We start from the raw sequence: 27,976 nt of genomic DNA, 5'->3' as shown, positions 1-27,976 counted from the left end.
ACCAGCCAATTTGGCTACTACATTTTAAAGTTACCGGCCATTCAGAATTTCTACTAATACTTCTACTTATACTAATACTTCTTATCATAGAGTATATAAATATATATATAAAATTAGGATTTCATACATTAATTTCTTACTCAAACTAAATCCTGTCATCCAGCATCTCTTCCTCTTTCCTCCTCATCACCAAACATGTGTTTTAGGAGGACAAATCAATACAGTACAGAGAACATCAGGAAAATGAAAATGTTTTTTCTGTTAACCAAATGCTTTTTAATCCTCGTTATTGCTTCAATGTTAATGAACAAGCGTGCTGTTATTTGTTGTGTAGTGACGTGTGTGTTCAAGAACGCCAGATATGAGCAGATTCTGCACAATACACTGTATTTAATATATCATGATGAAATCTGCACAGATTAGACATACACAAACTCCTCCAGCAAAGTGAGTAAGTATAATAAGTAACACGCCAAACTGGCTCGTGATTTGACAGCATTACCTGCCACTATTGAAATTATGAAACGTTAATTAATTATGAGATAAAGTGTCAAAATTATGAAATGTGTCAAAATTACCATACTAATAATTATGAGATAAAGTAAAAATGATAATATATTAAGTCATTATTATAAGATAGAAAGTAAATTATAAAACGTCTATTATATGATAAAAAGTCTAGATTATGAGATATTCAGTCAATTATGAAATGTGTCAATTGAAATACTAATAATTATCAGAAAAAAGACAATTATGAAATAAAAAGTCTAATGCTAATGCATTATGAGATAAGACAGTGTCTTGTGACTTTTTATCTCATGATTGGGTTTTTTAAGTTATAGGCAATTATAATTATAAATTAAGTTTCAAAATTAGGACATACTTTGTCATAAACATGAGATAAAACAGCAAAATTATAAGATACTAAGCCCTGATTATGAAATAAGTGTCGAAATTGACATGCTAATCAATTATGAGATAAAAAGTTAAAATCCTGAGATACCAAGTCAAACTTTTGTCATAATACTCGACTTTCTCTCATAATGACTTTTATAGTATTATTATGATTTACCAAAGCATGATTTTTTCCCTCATGTTCAAGGGCTTACACACGTCTGCATTTCCGGAGCGGGATACACACTTTCAGGAGATAGTGTGGGTCATCCGGGTCTCATCCGGGTCACACCCGGGGGTTAGGCCAAGATCTCGCACTCGTTTGCTTTTCTCATGGTAATATTTGTGATGTAGTGCAAGAAGACCCCTCAAACGACACACAGACACACACACACACACACACACACACACACACACACACACACACACACACACACACACACACACACACACACACACACACACACACACACACACACACACACACACACACACACACACACACACACACCACCTGATTATAGCAGGCCGGACACGGCACGTTTTTAATAAATATTTCAGATCTCTTTAATGTCCTGCTGTCATCTGCAGTTGACCGTATGATAATTAGATTAATTATCCTGCAGTGTGTGTGTGTGTGTGTGTGCGTGTGTGTGCCCCGTCAGTGTGGATCTGTCAGTGTGACGGAGAGTGCTCTCGACTGCGCTTCTCTCAGGGTTTCCCTGCGCTGCGGGCGAGCGAGCTTGTCTTCTAAGGCCATGTGTTTCTATCCCCTCAAAACCCCGATCCTCCAGCAACACACACACACACACACACACACACATAAACACGCGACCGCATAGAGCCAGAAGCTGAGACTGAGGACACGGCGTGACCCAAAACACACCAACTTCTCCACAAGAACACATCCCACAGTCCAACATTATCATAACATGCATATTATAAAACATTGCGCCGTCTTCTGATTGGCCTGCAGCCACTGGGCATCAATATTCAATACACATTTGCAATTAATATAGATTTACATATCAGTCTGTTGCTTTCATAAAACTATAACATGACATACTTTCAATGTAATGCACAAGAAAAATAAAACCAAAAAAAATTCAGACACCAGATGCAATTTTTTATATTTTTACTAGTGTGTGCAGGACACTATAGTTCATTTCTGTAAGTGAGGAGAACAAAATAAAGTAACTTTATTTAGTCACAACTGTGACATATTATACCCAAAAACTCTTCATACAGCGACTACCAGTAAATATTATAAAAATGATTGGGACACTTTGAGCTGATCATGTTTTGCTGGTGTTTTTTCTTTAATAACTAATGCAGCTTTTTACACCACAGACTGAACAACATGAAGCATTGCTTGGTAACTGGTTGAGCTAAACTGGTATTATCTAATTGTGTAGTTAAATTTAACAGCTGACAGATATTCAACATAATTCATGTGTGAGAGTCTAACAGAAGGACAGACAAAACCTGTGAAATATCCACTGATCTGATAACTCTGAGTTTTCTAAACTATAGTGAATGAACTGTGATAATGTGAGAAATGTTGAAGGTGTTGGAATAAATTTTGGTTTCGCTGAATATACATGCAAGTACATAGTAGTCAAAAACACCTAATATAAAGAGTGACCAAATAGGTTAATTTAACTGTAAAGGACTGTAAAAACGCTAGTGGAAAAACGGTAATAGACCTAACAGGACAATTTAGATGATTTTATCGTAAATTACTACAATTAAAAAACAGAATCTGTTCCCACAAATCCGTGCGTTTCTTGTAAGTGTTTATTAATTATGTACATTTAAGTTTTATGTTACATCTTCTGTTGTTTAATTAAGGTTCATTGCACAATGACTTTTCAAGGTATATACAGTCAAACCAAAAATTATTCAGCACCAGATATAATTTAGTGTGTGCAGGACACTATAGCTCATTTCTGTAAGTGAGGAGAGCAAAATAAAGTAAACTGTGACATATTATACCCAAAAACTCTTCATACAGCGACTACCAGTAAATATTATAAAAATGATTGGGACACTTTGAGCTGATCATGTTTTGGTGAAGTGTTTTTTCTTTAATAACTAATGCAGCTTTTTACACCACAGACTGAACAACATGAAGCATTGCTTGGTAACTGGTTGAGCTAAACTGGTATTATCTAATTGTGTAGTTAAATTTAACAGCTGACAGATATTCAACATAATTCATGTGTGAGAGTCTAACAGAAGGACGGACAAAACCTGTGAAATATCAACTGATCTGATAACTCTGAGTTCTGCTCATATTTATTACCATTTTCTGAACTATAGCGAATAAACTGTGATAATGTGGGAAATGTTGAAGGTGTGTGAATAAATGTTGGTTTGACTGTATATTGCTGCTGTTATGATGTGTTGTTTTGGTATCAGTAAAACATGGACTGAGTAAATATTGGTATAACTGCTTTAAACGGTCAATAAAATAGTTGATTAGCCTCTTATCAGCTTTCTCTAAAACTCACCTGACATGATCTTATACATGTACTCATAGTTTTAGAGATATCATCCTCAGCTTTGAAATGTATATTTATATTATATTTATATCTATAAAACAGACACATCATTTTTTTATTAGTCCTGGGCAACGATTAATCACATCCAAAATAAAAGTTTGTGTTTACATTATATATGTCTTTGTGTACTGTGTATCATTTTTTGGTATATATATATAAATACACACACATGCATGTATATATTTAAGAAAAACTGTATTTTATTAAATTTATAAATTATGTATAAATATATAAACAGTATATACAGTGCAATTTTTTATATATATATATACAAACATGCATGTGCGTGTATTTATATATACAAAATACCTATACACAGTACACACACACACATATGTAATGTAAACTTTTATTTTGGATGTGATTAATCGTTGCCAAGCACTAATTTTTATACATTTAAAAATGATATTCTTAATGTTTTTACTTTTATGTTTTAAGCTTATATATCTCCATATTAATAACAGTCTGAGTAATTCTGAGTCTTGACCTGTAAACTCGTTAGTGTTGGCTTTCTAAATATGTAGGTTATGTCTATTCAGAATGATTTATGAGCAGAAACCTTTTTATTTTGGGTATGTCGCTTGCCAAAATGGAGGGGGGGGGGGGGGTCTGGTTAGGGGTTAAAGGTCACTGTGACCTTAATCGATGCCGTTCATTGTAACATGAGAGGAGTATGAACACACACACTGGCATGAACACACACTCCTTAAGGACATCCTCTCCACAACAACAGTGAGAGGAAGCGCTCAACACAAAGTCACATGAATAACCTTCCCAGCGTACCTGAGAACTCAGAGGATAATGTGACTGGACGTGTGTAAAGGCAGGGTTAATATTGCAGACATCACAGTCTCCTACACACGGACACAGAGAAGAGAGCTGGCACACACACACACACACACACACACACACACACACACACACACACACACACACACACACACACACACACACACACACACACACACACACACACACACACACACACACACACATACACACACACACACACACACACACACACACACACACATGCAGTAACCCTGCTGATGAAGACATGACGACACTAACACTGCAGTTCTGGACATCACTGGTTTCTAAACGGGTTTGTGAGTTGATGACAAACAATAATTGATTCAATTTAAATGTGACATTAAACGAAACACACTTACCTCAAATAGCGATATATATCGTATTAAATCGAAAGCTGCGATTTAATTAAAGTCCCCCTGTGGTGAAAATCCAGCTTTTAATGTTGTTTATATGTCTATATGGTGTTTTTAATATGCTTTAAGACAAAGCATGTGTAAATTCATAAGTCGACAGCATTGCTGAGTATTTCCTCCTTAAAACTGCAGTGAACCAAAGACAGTCTCAAAAACACGCTTTGAAATCGCTGGTGTTTCTGACGTCACAAACTACATTGTAACCAATCAGATCAACGTGTGATCGTCAACGAGTGGATCTCTGAGTGAGTGAGTGAGTGAGTGGAGGCGGGGCTCATTTACATATTCATAGAACCGCGCATACTAAATGAGGCAAGGGTGTCGAGTTACAGTCAATATATTTTAAGGCATGAAGAATAAAAAGGGTTTAAATATGTAATTTTGGTGATCAAAGATGAGTTTTAAAGGTGTGGTATAATGCCCTTTTCACAAGATGTAAAATAAGTCTCTGATGTCCCCAGAGTGTGTGTGAAGTTTTAGCTCAATATACCCCACAGAACATTGTTATAGCATGTTAAAATTGTCACTTTTTGAGGGTGAGCAAAAACGCACCATTTGTGTGTGTCCCTTTAAATGCAAATGAGCTGCTGCTCCCGGCACAGAGGGCGGAGCTACAAGAGCTTGTGTCCTTTTACCTCACACACACACCCACACACACCCACACACACACACACACACACACACACACACTGAAAATTTCAAAAACTTTTAGCCTTTTAAGTTCAAACCGGAGTCACACAAAGATGGAGAGACTGAAGAAGAAGTGACGACATGTAGAAGCAACAGGACATTTCTGAAAGGTTGATGAATTTATGTACTGATGTGGAGTTATCTTCTAGTCATTGATAGCAGGGGCGTCACTAGGATTTTCATTTAAGGGGGACTAAGCGCCCAATGAGGGTATGATTTTTTTTAAATTATAAAAAAAGGCAACACTTTAGTTTAGGATCTAATGCTCACTATTAACCAGGTCCATCACCATGCAAAGGCAGGTTTTATAATCACTGTGGTCCCGAACGTGAGGTAGGGCAGATAGGGGGGTTCTGGGTTTACCCAAGAAAATTTTGATTTCTCTGATCTACATATTTTAAGATGTTTTGAAGGCCAAAAAAATTGGATAACAGCTTTAAAACCATGTCAGTGGGCAGATGATTATTTTTCTCTCTTCATCAGACAGCATCACACTCTTTTTCTCTTTGTTTTTCTCTTGCCCTGTCTCTTCCCCTCCTAAAGCTGAGCTTTGACTGATATAGGCTTTTCATTTGTGTCTGTCAGTGAAGAAAGTAAACATAGGGTCAACTGATAGGTTGATTTTGCCTATGAATCATTTTCTCAGACGCGTTTATTTACTGAAAGCTACTAAAGCTAGGTAATTAAGTTATTAAATGCATTCACAATATGTAGGCTACACATTCATTATTGATCTTATGCGTAATACAGGGCCGTAGACAGGGCTTTATTATCAAAGAGGTCCTAAGTTTGAGGTTGGTAGGGGGTTCAAATTTTTTATTTCTCCGATATGTGCATTTCAAGATGTTTGACAGACCAAAAAAGAAAAGGATAAGAAATAGCTTCCATCACTCTTTCTTTTTCTCTCAGTCTCTTCATCCCTTTCTCTTCCCTTCCTAAAGCTTTTTTAATTTACTAAAGGCTACAATTTCTATTATATTCGCAATATGTACACATTCAATATTAATCTTGTGCCTAACATGATGAAAACGGCTTTGTTAATGTTTCTTGTTCCCTCACAATGACAGTAAACTAATTATTACATTACATAAGTCATGTTATAGGCCTATTTTGGTTCAAAATGGCGAATTTAGACAAAACTATATTAGTTTGCCTGATTATTTTGTTGTTCGTTTAAAGTTTATGACCTAAAAAAATGTCAAATATGAAATGTTAAGTTTAGCTACTTACATCTTATCTCGCGCTTGACCGTACGCGTCGAGTCGCACCGTTAAAGTTCGCACTCAGCAGCGTCTGTGAACATAAAGCCCGCCTACTTTGATTTGATTGGTCATCTCAAATATTCTGACATTGACGAGCAGTGACAGACCAATGAGGCTCAGATGAACACACACACACACACACACACACACACACACACCCTGTCCTCTGTTTCTGACACACTCTCTGCTGGTCGCCGCTGCGGATTGAAGATGAAGAACGCGCTGAATCTGATTATAACAAGACTGAAGCGAACACGAATGTGTGTAGCCTACATTAATCACACATTTTTAGGGGGGCTAGGCAGAAGGGCCTAGCGACGCCCCTGATTGATAGCATATCTATAAATTGTGTTCCGCGGGCGGGGTTTATGTAAAGTTTAGAGTTTGTGATGTCACTAACCCGTGAAGAAGCTTCTGTAGTCCCTATCAGCTGTTTGTTGTATTAATAAAAGAGATTTCTGTAAAAGCAAATATCTCCCTTTGCTCTGAACTGTGAGCGCTGTAACTTTGCAGATGTTGTTTATGCTCAAACATGAACATTACACACTAGCTAAAGTTAGAAAAGTGAAATCATAATCAACGACCCCTTTAAGGGATGAACTGATTGAATACGGGGTACTTTATAGGATATAGTGTGTTGCGCTGCGAGTTTCAGAATGAAGAGCGGCTGTGTTTTCATTTACACATGAGCAGCTTATAGCGTGCTTTTGGGAAAAAAAACATGAGATTATATTATATAATAATAATAATTATATTTAAATGCTTCTGGAAATTGTGTTTCCTGGATACATTGCGTTCCCCATAAAAACTTAGTGTTCACTCACAAAAGCCCTGAAATAGATTTTGCCCCCTATCTTACACTATTTCCATCACAAAAGATTTGTAAGAAGATGTACAGTTTCTCAGGGAAACGGAAAGCTTTGCGAGAGAACACAAAAGCAGCGAAAAAGATCATTTCATACATATACACATATATACAGTAGAATAAAAATTAAACACAAAAAAATCCTTAAGAAAAAGTATTTTATCTGTTTACTTCCATGTCACGTGACATTAGCCAACATCAGAGAACCGCGAACATGCAAATTCATTGTTACATAATTGAAATGTGAACTTATATAAGTATTACTAATATATATTATTAATAATTTACGTCCAGGAGGTTCAGCTGACAGAAGTTTTGGAAGGGTTCGATTCCTTGAAATCACAGAGATGTGCATTGCTCTGGAAATAACATCTGATACAGGCATACATTTAAATGGACTAAACACATTTGCGCGCACAAAATAAATCTTTAATTTGTTGTCAATGATCCATTTTGTTGAATAACACCAGTGAGAAAAAACTCAAGCTCACTGAATTTCAAATAAAAGTTTCACTTTGTGTGTGTGACATACTGGAACACACGAGCGGAGAAAGAGTGTTTCCTGAAACTACGCAGCGAAGAGTGACATCACTCACGATCACATGACTAACTTCATAAGTGGACTCTAGGTGTGGAGGGAGGGGGTAAGCTGGGCCGTACTTCTGTTTTGTCCTCGGTGTGCATGTGTGTGAAGCGCAGGTATCCCACAGGAGCGAAGGCATCGTCCGAGTGGATCACGGTCTCCGCAGAGTCACTGGAACATAAAACACACAGTCACACACACACACACACACACACACACACACACACACACACACACACACACACACACACACACACACACACACACACACACACACACACACACACACACACACACACACACACACACACGCTGGCGTTGTTTGAGACTTACATGACGATCTTCTTCTTGAAGAGCGGACAGTCGACGGTGAAGGTCTCGTACTCGCCTCCTTCCCCACAGATGTGAACGCCATACTTCTCTGAAAGCTGTTACAGTCACATCATCACTGCATATTCATATTACAGGAACATTAATCACATGATATGCTTATTTTTTCTATGTGAATATATAGTAAAGTGTAATTTATTCCTGTGATCAAAGCTGAATTTTCAGCATCATTACTCCAGTCTTCAGTGTCACATGATCCTTCAGAAATCACTATAATATGAGGATTTGAAACATTTCTGATTATTATCAGTGTTGAAAACTGATTACATTTTTTTTTCTGCTTAATATTTTTCCAAGTACGATTTAAAATAGAAAAAATAAAAAATAATATGTTTATTCAGCAAGGATGCATTAAATCGATCAGAAGTGACTGTAAAGACGAGTATAATGTTACAAAAGATTCTATTTCAAATAAATGCTGTTCTTTTGAACTTTCTATTAATCAAAGAATCCTGAAAAAATAAAATAAATAAAATATTATAAATACATAAATAAATATAAATATTATAAATATAATATTTATTATTTAATAAATAAAATAAAATAATGATGGTTTCCACAAAAAATATGAACTGTTTTCAACACTGATAATAATCAGAAATGTTTCTTGAGCATTAAATCATCATATTATACTGATTTCTGAAGGATCATGTGACACTGAAGACTGGAGTAATGATGCTGAAAATTCAGCTTTGATCACAGGAATAAATTACACTTTACTATATATTCACATAGAAAACAGATGATTTACATTAACATTTACATTAATAACTTTATAGATCTGCTGTAAAGCCTAAACAATCTCTGTTACTGTAATCTCCTATTATCACTGTAAAGCTGCTGAGAAACTCTATATTGTTAAAGCGCTGTATAAATGAAGGAGACTCGACTAGATGTGAAAGCAGAAGCAGAAACAGCTGAAGGAGGTTTATTATTATTATTATTATTATTATTTTCCTCTGACCTCGTGCAGATACGGTTCCATCTCCGCCAGGGATTTTCCTAAATGTCTCTCTGGATCCAGACCTGCCACACACACACACACACACACACACACACACACACACACACACACACACACACACACACACACACACACACACACACACACACACACACACACACACACACACACACACACACACACACACACACACACACACACACACGAGAGTAAGTGTTAGTGTTTAACACACTAACAACACGTCCGCTGCTCTGTTTGACTGTGTAAATGTGTGTGTACACACACAGATCTGCTTGAACCGTGTGACTCCTCTGAGAACTGCAGGTCAACATACGAACATCAGTCTGAAAATATTTTAGCATGTCAATACAAACGCACAACGAATGTGATAAACTAGAGATGTCAATCATGGAGGTTCACGAGACCATCATGCACTGCCAGCTGGTTATGATCTGCCTCTGTAAACAAGCCTTTCCATAAACACACACATAAGTTATTCATATATCATGATCTAGCACAGCTCACACAACACGGCCGCTGCGGGAATCAGATCATGCTCACATCAACAACGCCCAGACATCATAAACAAATATAATCACACACAGAGCATCTACAGGACGGACTCTCACACACACAAACACACATCCAACTTTACATGATTCGGGCAAAAACAAAATGTTTGCAGTTACTTATAAATGTATATTATTTCCCACAAATTAAATAAAAACACAGTACACTCATGTAAAGCAATACATACTATATATTAAATCTAAGCTGTGTGATTGTTTATATTAATATTAAAGTCCCCCTGTAGTCAATCATTTTATCCTTTAAAACTCATCTTTGATCACAAAAATGGCCCATTTAAATATTATTCCTGGAAAAAAATGTCTTTATGCCTTAAAATATCTTGAATGTAACTCGACACCCTTGCCTCATTTAGTATGCGCGGTTCTATGAATATGCAAATGAGCCCCGCCTCCACTCACTCACTCAGAGATCTGCTTATTTAGTTTAATTTAGAGATTTAGTTTAACTAAATGAACAGCTCTGCTCTGCTAAATGCAACTGTAAGATATTACAATATTAAAAACATTAATAACTTTTTCTGTAACGCTGCTTTGAGAAAAACGTATATTGTGAAAAGCGCTATACAAATAAATTTGACTTTAGTTGTTTGACTATTTTAAAATAGCGGTAATACTTTACTATAAGGTTCATTAGTTAACATTAGTTAATGTACTAACTAACAATGAGCAATACATTTATTACAGTATTTATTAATCTTTGTTAATTTTAGTTAATAAAAATACAGCTGTTCATTGTTTGTTCACAGTGCATTAATATTAATGAATACAACCTTTGATTTTAATAAGTTATTACTAAATGTTGAAATTAATTTGAATTTTAAACAACTAAAGGTAGTTAACTAATGAACCTTATTGTAAAATGTTACCAGATAGCTTTTGTAACAGAGTTTGGTGGCTGAGCTTGATGCATTCAGTCTACAATTAGTGTAAAAACTGGAAAAGCTGCCATGATTAACCAGCCCATATGAAGCCGTCATTGCTTGTCATATGTCAGTATTTAATGGAAAGTGCAATAAAGTGGCCAAAACTACTACTATAAACCCTTGTACAAACTCAAATCCATCAAGAGGTTAAACTCTCACCACTTTTCACAACAAACCCTGACAACCCATCATAACACAAGCCCATATTTCCTCATCCGCTCATGATTGTCGTGCACCACTCGAGCGAGCTGCAGAAAAGCGGCTTTCTTCCCGCCTGACCTCCGAGATCAGGTCCACACCACGAGTCCCGAGGGGACGCGGAGCTGTAGCGGTGCTCCAGAGGATCTGCAGGGATCAATGAGAACCAGAGCGGCCCCATTACCCGGCCCTGGGGAACACCGCTCATAATTACTGTGAGAATATCTAATCTCCTCTCCTCTCATGTTAACCCCACACAAAGGTAACAGGGAGAACGCCATTAAAATTCAATCCTATTTAAATATCCTTTTTAATTAGTCATGCCTTTAAAACAAATTTTAATGATTGATTTCAAACTGCTAAGCGGGAGTCTGTTTTATAATATCTTCATTAACGTCTTGATTTTAAATAAAGGATCAAGCACACTGCAAATCTGATATTTAAAGCTAGGATGCTGAGGGAAAATAAAGTAAAAGATGAATGGCATCATGTGACTGGGTGTCTCGTTCCACTCCTTAGGTAGGAAATCGGTATACAGTGAAACTGAATCTGGGAAGTAGCATGATAATAATCTTGGTGTTATTTCTCTATTTCTGTCACCTTGATTTTGTTCATTGCCACTGTCGCCTTCAGCTCGCTTAGGGTTAATATTCAGTAATATTACTGATTTAACTGCACTGACATTGTTGGATGAGAACAAATCTTGAACTGAATTAATCTGAATAATGACATTATTGTCTTGTGTAGAGCTGCTTTACAGCAGAATTGAACTTGTTGCATAATTTACACAATGAACTGAAATAAATCAACACTGAACTGAATTGAGCTGAATGTGCATCATATTTGATGAAGTGAAGTTTGCATTATTAAAGGCCAAGCGTATGCTCATATTGTATCAGTTGGTGTTCCTATTATTATTATTCCGTTTCTTCTTGTTCCGCACTTGAGTCTATGCCATAGAACCATATGGTAAAAAGTTATGAAATTTGGCACACCGATAGAGGTAAGTCCAAACATTCACCATAGCAAATTTGGAGTCTCTATCTCAATCCCTCTAGCGCCACCAACTGTCCAAAGTTTGACTTACGTTTGTGTTAATAACTTTTGAATCGTAAGGGCTAGAAACAAAATTCAATTAGAACAAAATTTTCCCGAAAAACCTACTTTTTCTAACTACTCCTAGTTCATTGCTCCGATTTTTCACAAAATATTAAAAATGGCTATTTTTAATAAAAGTGTTCTCAGAGCGGCATGCGGAGTCGAAAGATATCCAATTTTTTTCATATTGGTTATTTTGGCCGTTGGCCATTTTGAATTTTGTAGAAAATGCTGTATTGAAATTCATAAAGTATTTAATGCTGTATTTTATGAAAGCATTTGCGTATCGTATAACTCCAAAACAAAGAGATAGACTTTCCCCAAATTTGACATGCATGTACTTTTGATGGCGCCATAATAGAACAAAACACAAAATTGCCCTTAATTACAATACAGTATTATGCCATTAATGTTTTTGCATTGTGCATCATCATTGTAGCTGTTTAAAGTTTTTGCCTGTCGACATAACGGACATCTGAAACCAGGCGAATATATCAGATCTGGACCGACTACATCCAAACTGGCCTAAAATATTCAGACAGTCAAGATCATCTCTCATTTACATGAGCGGCACGGCTTTCATTCATCTGCACCTGTTTTACTACCTGACCTAAAGCTAATTACCTCAGCCCCTTATGGCACATTAAACACAAATAAGCTCAGTCCGAGCACATTCATCTGTCTGCACGTCCATTCCCGCTGCCCTTTAGACAAGCAGAGTCCAAGCAGAGCCCGAGGAGAGATACGCAGCAAAAAGGCCTTAACTCATTATTATCCTATAAAACTCAGATTTAATCCAGTCAACTTCCAAGCCAGTGAACTGCGCACAAATGGATTCTCAAGTTTTGCATTAGATTTCATGAGCTTCAAATTAGAGCAAATTCTTTTTAGGTCACAAGTACAATACAGCTTTCTTTCTTTACGTGCTTCTTTCAGTCTGGACTTCAAGACCTCTGTGTTCTTTTCACTGGTCAAGATGAGAGATTCTGCTCTATTCTGCTTCCATAACTTGTCTTCTTTCAGACTAGAGGAAATAAAACATCCAACATGTGCATGTAAAGTCCCTGTGGTGAAAATCCAGCTTTTAATGTTGTTTATACGTGTATGTGGTGTTTTTAATATGCTTTAAGACAAACCATGTGTAAATTCATAAGTCGACAGCATTGCTGAGTATTTTCTGCTTAAAACTGCAGTGAACCAAAGACAGTCTCAAAAACACGCTTTGAAATCGCTGGTGTTTCTGACGTCACAAACTACCTTGTAACCAATCAGATCAACGTGTGATCGTCAACGAGTGGATCTCTGAGTGAGTGAGTGAGTGGAGGCGGGGTGCATAATTATAGAACCACGCATATTAAATGAGGCAAGGGTGTCGAGTTACAGTCAAGATATTTTAAGGCATGAAAAAAATATTTTCAAGGAAAAAACTTTTAAATATGTCATTTTGGTGATCAAAGATGAGTTTTTAAGGGATAAAATTATTGACTACAGGGAGACTTTAATATTTTCATTTTTTTATTAATACACATTTATAATGCTATACCTCTTGGCAGTAAATGACAAAAAACGAATTGACACGAGGGTGTTTATAATACAACAGCTGATGGAGTGGCAGAAAAATTGACATCTTTATATATTTTCCTGTTTTGGAAAGTCGTAGAAATGCTATCATAGACTTTTTCTTTTGCTATTAGAGCAAATGCAAACACAAAAAATATATTTGCGGTCATCTCCCATTCACCGCTATAGAAGTTTATGAAGTTTACTTTTCACAAATGAGAAAAGGGTCTATTCCAATACATACAGGAAAAATGAGACATCAACAGTTTAGCCGCTCTACACCAAACTTTACAAGTTTATTCCTGTCCACTGTCTATTCTGGAGTTTTGTTTTTTACATTTTTTTAAAGGGTTTGTTCATTTAACATTCATCTGATTCATATAACATTTGATTCCTCCTAAAAACATGATTAATTTCAAAATTCATTCATCATTTGAAAAAACAGTATTTTCTAATTAAGAGAAATCCAAAATCCCCTCCGCAAAAACCTTTTATATGTCAAAATTGATTAACAAGAATAATGAACTTGGCTTTATCCAATGTTCAGATTCATGTTATGGAAATGCATGCAAATTAGTGCATGCATATTTAATTAGATAATGCCTCATTTCAATATTTAGGCAACATTTCAGAAGACTTGCGATACAAATCAATTGTCGTAATGAACTGTGAAGAACAGATTGGGATAATTCACCAAAAAACAACCATTCTACCATTGTTTACTCGCTCTCGTGTCAATGCAAACCTGTACAACTTTCTAAAGCTGAAAAATAATGTATAATTTCCCTCAGCTGAGACACTTCAGATGTGCACTGTTCAACATGAGGGTTTTGAACCGCTTGAAATATGATTAAAATCACTTAAAAAAGGAAAATCCAGTTCAGTGCAACATGTGCAGTGCAAGTCTGTCATATAAACTACATAAAATTATAATGAGAACATTATAATTGTGTGTTTGGGATATGGATTTTAATGGTGAGATTTTTGTTTTTGTAATCAGCCACTCAAAAATTATATAAAAACTTGTATTTAGATTTATCAGCCGATATATCGGTTATCGGCTTTCAAATATAAAGAATTATCGGTATCGGCCAAAATGTTGATATCGGTGCATCCCTAAAAATAACTGACCCTCTCAGAAAAAAAGGTACAAAAGCTTTGAAAAGCTACACTTGTACCTAAAAGTGAATATATTAGTACCTAAATGGTATAATCAGGTTTTTAAAGGGCGCTTTTGTACCTGTTTTTCTGAGTGCAGGATCTCGTGGTCTTGAACGAAGTAAAGTTTAAGAGGCTCCATATCCAGCAATCCTCATCTTTCAGCCCTTATCACTGAGACTCCAGTATCGCAGACAGCATCATTACACAGTCAAAGCACCAATGGCCTGCCGATATGCTTAATGTGAACCAAATCTGCTACTGAATTAAAGCGCACAGATTCGACTGACAGATCGGCTCTAATCCAACGCCAGCTAAATTGGATTCATGTTGAGGAACATTTTAGCTTTAAAACGGATGAAATAAGCATCTGGCGCTGGAAGCTGAGCTAGTTCATCTTTTGAACAATGCTCTCACAGACCTGAGCCGAAACAATAGTGCGAGTTATCGGCCGATCTGAGAGCGAGAGCTAGCGAGGGGAGAGCGCACGAACACACACGAGATGGGGAGATTAACACAGATCGCAAAATTTGTTCGAGCTCTTATCTGAAATTCAACAGCCGTGTGAGGAATAATAGCCGTACGACGAATACAATTCAGCAGACACATCAGAGATGTAATCGTTTTATCCAATAAATGGAATAAAGCTGCAATTATAACCTCGTCTGATGTTTATCACAGCCAGTTAAAACTGGCAGTGTATAACCTGCATAATGAAAGCATTAAAGCAGTAATAAAAACATTAACAACACTAATGCACCAATCAATGCATTACTGATATGTGCTGTTGATGAAGACTGATGAACTTTCATAAAGACACGGACTGAGATCCTGATGCTCATAATCAAACACACAGGCTAGTTTAGTCCTGGCATTGTGTCACTGTAACTCTTCACTGCACCAATCTCAGTCTTATTGCTGTTTGTGACATAAACGTCAACAGAAAATCAGGATTAGAGTGAGTTACTGAGCTCCAACTGTGAGATTTTACATATTACCACATGCAAATATTTAACTACAGAATATTTAAGGACATTTTATTAATAAAGTGACCTCTTCAGCAACTGGTGAAGCAAGTTTCTCTTCGTTCAAGCACTTTATAAGGGATAGTTCAACCAAAAATCATCATTCTGTCATTGTTAACTTATCCTTGTCAATCCAAACCTGTATGACTTTGTGTCTTCTGTGTGGAAAAAAAAGACGATGTTTTGAAGATTTTTGGTGACTTCATTGTATGGGGAGAAAAGAAATCCACAGAGATATTTCTCAAACTATCTTCTTTTTGTCTCTGTCAGGAAAGTGTAGCTTCTCTGAATATTAAAGTTGATTAATCTATTTATTATTATGATTATTACTCGACTGGAGAGTTGGAAAATTATTATCATTAAATGTTATATATGAGTGTCAAACAAATTCAATGTTAGATATTAGACACTTTTATCACAAACTCCAGTTAAATCAGCAAACAAGAAGAATTCATAAAAATTATTCCAATTGATAAAAAGCAGAAGGATTTGAAGTAAATGTCTGGTTGGTTTAGCGCTCAGTGGATGCTAGATGTTACATCGCTTTAAAGAAACTGACAGAAACACTAAAGAACAGATATATAAAAATATTACTTCCATCCAGCAATGTTCCCTGAATTATCAAGATTTGCACATATCCCTAAATAAAATATCTAAAACACATGTTGAGGAAAGGGTCACGTGCATTTCAATTATAAGAATATAATGCCATCCATCCGAGTGGAAAAGTTCATGCCGAAAGTGTCCGTATAATTGCGAAAATAAATTCTAAAGCACGCTATAATAAAAGGAAAGTAACACTGCAAACAGACCTTTAACTTCACACACGCCAGTTTCCACTGGAACTGTCATCCAATTAACTACTGGAAACAACCCTGCGCCCGGACATCCTCACACACACATCAACCAATTAACTAATTACATGAATATCCAGCGCCGCCGTATTTAGCAGCCAATTATTTCCGCTCGGCTTCACAGAGGCGGCGAGCGATCGAGAAACTTCTGACATGATCACAGAAACATGAGACTTTCTTTGACTTGCACATCGTGTGGGCAGCCGTCTCAGAACAGCAGATCCTCCTTTACACGCTTCCGATGTCTGCTGTCACCCCCCCGATTACCCACAATCCCCCTTCAAGTGTTATTACGGGATTATAATTTATATCTGCCGCTCATCACCGGTGACGAGACGCCACATGTGTGGCACTATATTCACCACTGGTTAAGCTCAACAACAGTTCGTTAACATTATTCATGCGTTTAGGTATTAATGAAATTATGTTTATAGCAGCGTTTCATTTCTAGACATTTCCGGTTGTGAAAATCTTTTATCATGAACAAACACGAGCCAACAATGACTAGAACATTTATGAATTAACTTTACACTTTACAATAAGGTTAATTAGTAAACTACCTTAGTTAACATGAACTGAGAATGAACAACACTTCTTCAGCATTTATTAATCTTATTTAAAATGAATTGTAATATTTACTAATACGTTATTAAAATCAAAGGTTGTATTAGTTAACATTAGTTAATGCACTGTGAACTAACATGAACAATGAACAGCTGTATTTTTATTAACTAGCATCAATAAACATGAATAAATACTGTAACTTATGTATTGCTCATTATTAGTTCACGTTAATTAATACATTAACTAATGTTAACTAATGAACCTTATTATAAAGTGTTACAATTAACATTTACTAAGATTAACTCATGCTGTAAAAGTAATCTTTGTTGTCATTTTAATGTTAACAAACCTTATCGTTATATTACTGTTCGCTCACTATGATTATGTCATTGCGAATAATTGCAAGGATTTTAGTGCACTTTTATTTGGCCATAAGTAACAAAGAGTGTCAGACTCGTTCATGACTCTTTTTTGTCATGTGAGTCGAGTTAATAAATTTAATTTGTTTCTGTGAATCAGTTCAAAACTCATGTACTGATTTATTTGTGTCATTATTTAACAAATGTCACAAATACTTTGTTTTTTCATAGTCAAACCAAAAATTATTCAGACACCAGATATAATTTTTGATATGTTTTCACTAGTGTGTGCAGGACACTATAGCTCATTTATGTAAGTGAGGAGAGCAAAATAAAGTAAACTGTGACATATTATACCCAAAAACTCTTCATACAGTGACTAATTTTTAAAATATGAGACCGAAAATGATTGGGACACTTTGAGCTGATCATGTTTTGGTGAAGTGTTTTTTCTTTAATAACTAATGCAGCTTTTTACACCACAGACTGAACAACATGAAGCATTGCTTGGTAACTGGTTGAGCTAAACTGGTATTATCTAATTGTGTAGTTAAATTTAACAGCTGACAGATATTCAACATAATTCATGTGTTAGAGTCTAACAGAAGGACGGACAAAACCAGTCAAATATCCACTGATCTGATAACTCTGAGTTCTGCTCATATTTTATTAACTATAGCAAATAAACTGTGATACTGTCAGAAATGTTGAAGGTGTCTGAATAAATGATGGGTTTGACTGTATATTAAAATGTTTTAGTACAAATATAATGTAGATAAATACTGTATTGTTATATTGGTGCATATAAAAGAAAACATGCCTTGATTTTTGTTCAATTCTTGCATTAAACCTTGTAAATCTACTGTATATGGCTAAAGGCTGTTTGGTAGCAATGGAAAGGTGTAGGTGTTGTTATTTTTATCCCACAGTCGTAGCCGGGACACATTTAAAGACATTTCTCACGTCACAAGTGTTTATTTCCACCTGTGGTGTATGTGAATGTAGAACACACCTCTGTCACCCAATACACACACGCAGCCCTGACCCATGAAACCCATGAAAGCCTCAATTACAGACGGCCTGAGGCCGTGCAAGTCCATCCAAACCCTCTAATTTCTAATTACCGATGCCTGAGGCCCGGTGAAAAGCCAGCCGTGATAACATCTTCCCCTTCTACCTGTAGCCAAGCAGAAAACACACACCTCGCATAATTACACTTTTCCAGATATGTGGGGAATTTGCTTTTAGAGGATGATTTGTCAAGAGCCGGCGGCGCTGTAGGGGTTTGGGGGTAAGCTGTGCCGGCAGATCGCTCAGGGCTCATTTGGACAAGCGTTCGGCTGATATTTAACATTCCTTCAACACACACACACACACACACACGCACACACACGGATCCAGTGAGTACCAGTCTAAACAAGCTACAGAAAGAAACACAAGAACACACAAAGATCCTCTTGAGTGTCTCCTGCAGCAGAAGGGTTTAAAACACAGCCGTGTGATCGCTCATATTCACACGCTGAATTATCAGCTTAAAAACACATTTAGAAGAGCGCAGATAAGACACATGACGGGATTTGTTGGGGAGAAAAAGGGGATTTTGATAGAAAAAAAACAAGTGGTAATCCCAATTCATCTGAAACCCTTCAAATAATAGAAAGGGACGGAAGATTTACAACTCCACATTTACATTCTAATCATTCAAGCTTTAAAGCTCAATATAAACATTATATGCAAAAGAGCTACTGAGATATAACCTTCTCCAGTTCCCCGTTACCAGTCCATTAGTGTTAACCACAAACACACTCGTTTCAAAATGAACATCGTACAAATAGTACATAAATTGTAACTTTAGGGGTCTTTGTGCATGATTTACCCCTATCTGGTCCATAGTTGTAACTTAAGGGTACGTATTACTCTAAGGCACCTTTTAGGAACAGATAAGGTACAGATTTGTCCATTTACTGTGCCAGTGACAAGCTTTTATACCTCTAAAGATAAAATTTTTGACAGGGAACTAAGTTTTATCAAACTATAATTATAAAATGGATATTTCCCAAATCTAAATTCTGATTGGTTGAGCCACGCTTGAAGCCATTATAAAAATTCACAGTCTATGGCACACATTCTATAAAGCGTTCTTGCTGTTTGACAACCATAAATGAGCCACACTGTTTTATTCGGATCTATTGCTATTAATAAATGTATCATGTTGTTGTCGCCGTAGTATTACAGTAACGTTAAGGTGATGTGACAGAGATGTTACAATGATGGTGTGGAGATGTTACGAAGATGTTACAGCGATGATAAAGTAATGTTATGGAGAGGTTATGGTGATGTTACAGAGATGTTACCGAGATATTACAGAGATGTTATGGTGATGTTACGAGATATTACAGAGATGTTATGGTGATGTTACGAGATATTACAGAGATGTTATGGTGATGTTACCAAGATATTACAGAGATGTTATGGTGATGTTACCAAGATATTACAGAGATGTTATGGTGATGTTACAGAGATTTTACCGAGATATTACAGAGATGTTATGGTGATGTTACAGAGATGTTACCGAGATATTACAGATATGTTATGGTGATGTTACAGAGATGTTACCGAGATATTACAGAGATGTTATGGTGATGTTACAGAGATGTTACCGAGATATTACAGTGTTATTATGGTGATGTTACGAGATATTACAGAGATTTTATGGTGATGTTACTGAGATGTTACAAGATATTACAGCGTTGTTATGGTGATGTTACGAGATATTACAGAGATGTTATGGTGATGTTACTTAGATGTTACAGAGATGTTATGGTGGTTACGAGATATTACAGAGATGTTATGGTGATGTTACTTAGATGTTACGAGATATTACAGAGATGTTATGGTGATGTTACCGAGATATTACAGAGATGTTATGGTGATGTTACCGAGATATTACAGAGATGTTATGGTGGTTACGAGATATTACAGAGATGTTATGGTGATGTTACTTAGATGTTACGAGATATTACAGAGATGTTATGGTGATGTTACGAGATATTAAAGAGATGTTATGGTATTGTTACGAGATATTACAGAGATGTTATGGTGGTTACGAGATATTACAGAGATGTTATGGTGATGTTACTTAGATGTTACGAGATATTACAGAGATGTTATGGTGATGTTACCGAGATATTAAAGAGATGTTATGGTATTGTTACGAGATATTACAGAGATGTTATGGTGATGTTACAGTGATGTTACCGAGATATTACAGAGATGTTATGGTGGTTACGAGATATTACAGAGATGTTATGGTGATGTTACTGAGATGTTACGAGATATTACAGAGGTGTTATGGTGATGTTACCGAGATATAACAGTAATGTTATGGTGATGTTACAGTGATGTTACCGAGATATTACAGTAATGTTATGGTGATGTTACGAGATATTACAGAGATGTTACCGAGATATTACAGAGATGTTATGGTGATGTTACAGTGATGTTACCGAGATATTACAGAGATGTTATGGTGGTTACGAGATATTACAGAGATGTTATGGTGATGTTACTGAGATGTTACGAGATATTACAGAGTTGTTATGGTGATGTTACGAGATATTACAGTAATGTTATGGTGATGTTAAAGAGATGTTGAGAGATATTACAGTAATGTTAAGGTGATGTGACAGATGTTACAAGATATTACAGAGATGTTATGGTATTGTTACGAGATATTACAGAGATGTTATGGTGATGTTACAGTGATGTTACCGAGATATTACAGAGATGTTATGGTGGTTACGAGATATTACAGAGATGTTATGGTGATGTTACTGAGATGTTACCGAGATATTACAGAGGTGTTATGGTGATGTTACGAGATATTACAGAGATGTTATGGTGATGTTACGAGATATTACAGTAATGTTATGGTGATGTTAGAGATGTTACGCGATATTACAGTAATGTTATGGTGATATTACAGAGATGTTATGGTGATGTTACTGAGATGTTACGAGATATTACAGAGATGTTATGGTGATGTTACTGAGATGTTACTGAGATATTACAGAGTTGTTATGGTGATGTTACGAGATATTACAGTAATGTTATGGTGATGTTACTGAGATATTACAGTAATGTTATGGTGATGTTAAAGAGATGTTGAGAGATATTACAGTAATGTTAAGGTGATGTGACAGATGTTACAAGATATTACAGTGATGTTATGGTGATGTTACAGTGATGTTACTGAGATATTACAGAGTTGTTATGGTGATGTTACGAGATATTACAGTAATGTTATGGTGATGTTACCGAGATATTACAGAGATGTTATGGTGGTTACGAGATATTACAGAGATGTTATGGTGATGTTACTTAGATGTTACGAGATATTACAGAGATGTTATGGTGATGTTACGAGATATTAAAGAGATGTTATGGTATTGTTACGAGATATTACAGAGATGTTATGGTGGTTACGAGATATTACAGAGATGTTATGGTGATGTTACTTAGATGTTACGAGATATTACAGAGATGTTATGGTGATGTTACCGAGATATTAAAGAGATGTTATGGTATTGTTACGAGATATTACAGAGATGTTATGGTGATGTTACAGTGATGTTACCGAGATATTACAGAGATGTTATGGTGGTTACGAGATATTACAGAGATGTTATGGTGATGTTACTGAGATGTTACGAGATATTACAGAGGTGTTATGGTGATGTTACCGAGATATAACAGTAATGTTATGGTGATGTTACAGTGATGTTACCGAGATATTACAGTAATGTTATGGTGATGTTACGAGATATTACAGAGATGTTACCGAGATATTACAGAGATGTTATGGTGATGTTACAGTGATGTTACCGAGATATTACAGAGATGTTATGGTGGTTACGAGATATTACAGAGATGTTATGGTGATGTTACTGAGATGTTACGAGATATTACAGAGTTGTTATGGTGATGTTACGAGATATTACAGTAATGTTATGGTAATGTTACAGTGATGTTACAGAGATATTACAGTAATGTTATGGTGATGTTAAAGAGATGTTGAGAGATATTACAGTAATGTTAAGGTGATGTGACAGATGTTACAAGATATTACAGTGATGTTATGGTGATGTTACAGTGATGTTACTGAGATATTACAGAGTTGTTATGGTGATGTTACGAGATATTACAGTAATGTTATGGTGATGTTACTGAGATGTTACGAGATATTACAGAGGTGTTATGGTGATGTTAAGAGATATTACAGAGATGTTATGGTGATGTTACTGAGATGTTACGAGATATTACAGAGGTGTTATGGTGATGTTAAGAGATATTACAGAGATGTTATGGTGATGTTACGAGATATTACAGAGATGTTATGGTGATGTTACGAGATATTACAGAGATGTTATGATGTTACAGTGATGTTACCGAGATATTACAGAGATGTTATGGTGATTTTACTGATATGTTACGAGATATTACAGAGTTGTTATGGTGATGTTACGAGATATTACAGTAATGTTATGGTGATGTTACAGTGATGTTACGAGATATTACAGAGGTGTTATGGTGATGTTACGAGATATTACAGAGATGTTATGGTGATGTTATGAGATATTACAGAGATGTTATGGTAATGTTACAAGATATTACAGAGATGTTATAGTGATGTTACAGAGATGTTACGAGATATTACAGAGATGTTACGAGATATTACAGAGATGTTATGGTGATGTTACCGAGATATTACAGAGATGTTATGGTGATGTTACAAGATATTACAGAGATGTTATGGTGATGTTACAGTGATGTTACCGAGATATTACAGAGATGTTATGGTGATGTTACGAGATATTACAGAGATGTTATGATGATGTTACGAGATATTACAGAGATGTTATGGTGATGTTACAGTGATGTTACCGAGATATTACAGAGGTGTTATGGTGATGTTACGAGATATTACAGAGATGTTATGGTGATATTACAGAGATATTACACAGATATTATGGAGATGTTACGAGATATTAGAGATGTTATGGTGATATTACAGAGATGTTATGGTGATGTTACAGAGATGTTACCGAAATATTACAGAGATGTTATGGTGATGTTACGAGATATTACAGTAATGTTATGGTGATGTTAGAGATGTTACGCGATATTACAGTAATGTTATGGTGATATTACAGAGATGTTATGGTGATGTTACTGAGATGTTACGAGATATTACAGAGATGTTATGGTGATGTTACAGAGATGTTACCGAAATATTACAGAGATGTTATGGTGATGTTACGAGATATTACAGTAATGTTATGGTGATGTTACAGAGATGTTACGAGATATTACAGAGATGTTATGGTGATGTTACGAGATATTACAGTAATGTTATGATGATGTTACAGAGATGTTACGAGATATTACAGTAATGTTAAGGTGATGTGACAGAGATGTTACACGATATTACAGTGATGTTATGGTGATGTTACGAGATATTACAGTAATGTTATGGTGATGTTACAGAGATGTTAAAAGATATTACAGTAATGTTATGGTGATGTTACAGAGATGTTACGAGATATTACAGTAATGTTATGGAGATGTTACGAGATATTACAGTAATGTTATGATGATGTTACAGAGATGTTACGAGATATTACAGAGATGTTATGGTGATGTTACAGAGATGTTACCGAAATATTACAGAGATGTTATGGTGATGTTACGAGATATTACAGTAATGTTATGGAGATGTTACGAGATATTACAGTAATGTTACGGTGGTGTTACAGAGATGTTACGAGATATTACAGTAATGTTATGGTGATGTTACGAGATATTACAGTAATGTTATGGTGATGTTACAGAGATGTTACGAGATATTACAGTAATGTTAAGGTGATGTGACAGAGATGTTACACGATATTACAGTGATGTTATGGTGATGTTACGAGATATTACAGTAATGTTATGGTGATGTTACAGAGATGTTACAAGATATTACAGTAATGTTATGGTGATGTTACAGAGATGTTACGAGATATTACAGTAATGTTATGGAGATGTTACGAGATATTACAGTAATGTTATGGTGATGTTACAGAGATGTTACGAGATATTACAGAGATGTTATGGTGATGTTACAGAGATGTTACCGAAATATTACAGAGATGTTATGGTGATGTTACGAGATATTACAGTAATGTTATGGAGATGTTACGAGATATTACAGTAATGTTACGGTGGTGTTACAGAGATGTTATGAGATATTACAGAGATGTTATGGTGATGTTACAGAGATGTTACCGAAATATTACAGAGATGTTATGGTGATGTTACGAGATATTACAGTAATGTTATGGTGATGTTAGAGATGTTACGAGATATTACAGTAATGTTAAGGTGATGTTACAGAGATGTTACAAGATATTACAGTGATTTTATGGTGATGTTACGCGATATTACAGTAATGTTATGGTGATATTACAGAGATGTTATGGTGATGTTACTGAGATGTCACGAGATATTACAGAGATGTTATGGTGATGTTACAGTGATATTACAGAGATATTACACAGATATTATGGTGATGTTACGAGATATTACAAAGATGTTATGGTGATATTACAGAGATGTTATGGTGATGTTACAGAGATGTTACCGAAATATTACAGAGATGTTATGGTGATGTTACAGAGATGTTACCGAAATATTACAGAGATGTTATGGTGATGTTACGAGATATTACAGTAATGTTATGGTGATGTTACAGAGATGTTACGAGATATTACAGAGATGTTATGGTGATGTTACGAGATATTACAGTAATGTTATGGTGATGTTACAGAGATGTTACGAGATATTACAGTAATATTAAGGTGATGTGACAGAGATGTTACACGATATTACAGTGATGTTACGAGATATTACAGTAATGTTATGGTGATGTTACAGAGATGTTACAAGATATTACAGTAATGTTATGGTGATGTTACAGAGATGTTACGAGATATTACAGTAATGTTATGGAGATGTTACGAGATATTACAGTAATGTTATGGTGATGTTACAGAGATGTTACGAGATATTACAGTGATGTTAAGGAGATGTTACGAGATATTACGGTGATGTTACAGAGATGTTACGAGATATTACAGTGATGTTATGGAGATGTTACGAGATATTATTGTGATGTTACAGAGATGTTACGAGATATTACAGTGATGTTACAGAGATGTTACGAGATAGTACAGTGATGTTATGGTGATGTTACAAGATTACAGTAATGTTAAGGTGATGTTACAGAGATGTTACAATGATGCTGTGGAGACGTTGCAGAGATGTTACGGTGATGATACAGTAACATTATGGTGAGGTTATTGTGATGTTATATGATGTCAACAGTGATGTTACGCTGATGTTGTGGTGGGGTTTATGGTGATGTTACAGTGATGTTGCAGAGCTGCTAGAGAGATATTACGGTGATGTTATGGTGAGGTTACGATAATGATGTCGTGATGTTGCAGAGATGCTACAGTGATGGCACAATGATGGTATTGTGATGTTAAGGAAATGTTCTGCTCATGTTATGGGCAAGGGCTGTTCTCAGGCATAATGTAAAGCAGAGTTTTTTTGCTTTATTTAAGCACTGTTCACAAGTATGCAGTTTTGGTTACTTGGTTTTGGTTTTAAACCAGTTTAAAACTCACATATTGCTTACCTTTTATACCACTGTTGAATCAGATCGAATGCATTAATATTATGAACAGCAGCTATGCTAATTATCTCCCATCTGCTTTTCTGCTGTTATCTCGGGACGCTAGTCCCGAGGTAAATAGCGTTCGTCAGCTCCGGTTTGTATCCAGCCTCTCACGGAGACCTCAGATGCCCCAACACCTGCGATAAGATGACTAAACGCCTGTGAAGAGACGACTCGACGCCTGTGAAGAGCCGACTCAACGCCGGCGATATGTTATGCCCTAAATTACTACATGATTAACTAACTGTATTTTTTTTTCTATGTACATTTCTGAAATGCACATTCTGTAAAGCTGCTTTGAAACAATAAGTATTGTGAAAAGCGCTATACAAATAAATTTGAATTAAATTGAATTGAATTGAATATTAAATGTTGATATTCTATCATTATTTCAATCAGTTTAAGCACTGTTCACGAGCATGCCGTTTTGGTTACTAACTAATCATTTTAAAACTCACATGTTACATGTTGATATCATTATTTCTATCAATCCACACATGTCCAGTGTGTAAATACATGCACAACAGGCCACCACAAAAACTTTCCCCCTCCTGATCAGTGTTTCTCTTGCAGCGGTGCGTGAAACAGGAGTGAGAGAGCAGGTGACGCCGCAGACATTTCAGGGATTAAAAGACACCCTGGGTGTGTTCCAATACACACATCCCCTGAAGAACCACCCATGTGTGAATTACTGATGTCATCTGATCTGGGCTGCAAAGTTCAGGCATCAAAGGAAAATACTCTCAAAAAATATACAAAAATTCAGATTTAGATTTATCGGCCAATATATCGAGTATCAGCTTTTAAATATAAAGAATTATCGGTTATCGGACAAAGGTTTCATATCGGTGCATCCCTAAAATAAATATGTGATGTGTGTTTCAGGGTAAACGCAACATGTGTCTAATACTTTTTGTACATTACAGTGAAATACTACAATAGTAATCTTTCTAATTTTGTTGTTATTTAGTAATGTTAATATTTTTATTTTATTTCATTATTTTGTTTATAGCCATATTGATACATAATCAACAAACACTACGAAACGCTCTAAAAATCGCAATCTTCAATCAGAAAAATCGAGTAACGCTTTATTTTACAGTGTCCTTTTTACACGTTACATGTACTTACCGTAGTAATAAAAGTAAATTATTCATAATTACATGCAACTAACCTTCAACCAAATCCTACCCTAACCCTATAGTAAGTACATGTTGTTAATTAATATTACTCAGTACTCAAATGTATAATTACACGGTAACAATGACCCCTTAAAATAAACTGTAACCAAAAATCGCTATTCGATTTTTCCCCTAAACCGCGCTGTTAGTTAATAAAAATACAGCGGTTCATTGTTAGTTCATGTTACCTCACAGTGCATTAACTAATGCTAACAAATACAACCTTTGATTTTAATCATGCATCAG

At 35.7% G+C, this 27,976-nt stretch overlaps 1 protein-coding gene across 4 annotated transcripts in view; it reads right to left on the bottom strand.

Moving 5' to 3' along the window:
- Positions 1-27,976, bottom strand: part of dph6 (diphthamine biosynthesis 6) — a 127,388-nt gene that overhangs the window by 79,022 nt on the left and 20,390 nt on the right. For 3 of the 4 annotated variants that reach the window (XR_013206728.1, XR_013206729.1, XM_077240174.1), the window contains exons 6-8: positions 9,439-9,500; positions 8,418-8,512; positions 8,162-8,255 (exon numbers count right to left, since the gene is read on the bottom strand). Coding sequence is in view for 2 of the 4 variants with exons in the window: in XM_077240174.1 (XP_077096289.1) it covers positions 8,162-8,255; positions 8,418-8,512; positions 9,439-9,500 (251 nt within the window). In the remaining 2 variants the exon portion in view is untranslated. Of the gene's footprint in view, positions 1-8,112; positions 8,256-8,417; positions 8,513-9,438; positions 9,501-27,976 lie in introns of all 4 variants that reach the window. The other variant, XM_077240175.1, reaches the window with a different exon arrangement.

This window comes from Siphateles boraxobius, unplaced genomic scaffold, assembly GCF_051911475.1.
Source record: "Siphateles boraxobius isolate OS27281-9 unplaced genomic scaffold, OSU_SipBor_1 22, whole genome shotgun sequence".
Classification (NCBI taxonomy): domain Eukaryota; kingdom Metazoa; phylum Chordata; class Actinopteri; order Cypriniformes; family Leuciscidae; genus Siphateles; species Siphateles boraxobius.
The sequence above is the reverse complement of the archived record's forward strand: the minus strand, read 5'-3'. Positions and strand labels throughout refer to the sequence as shown.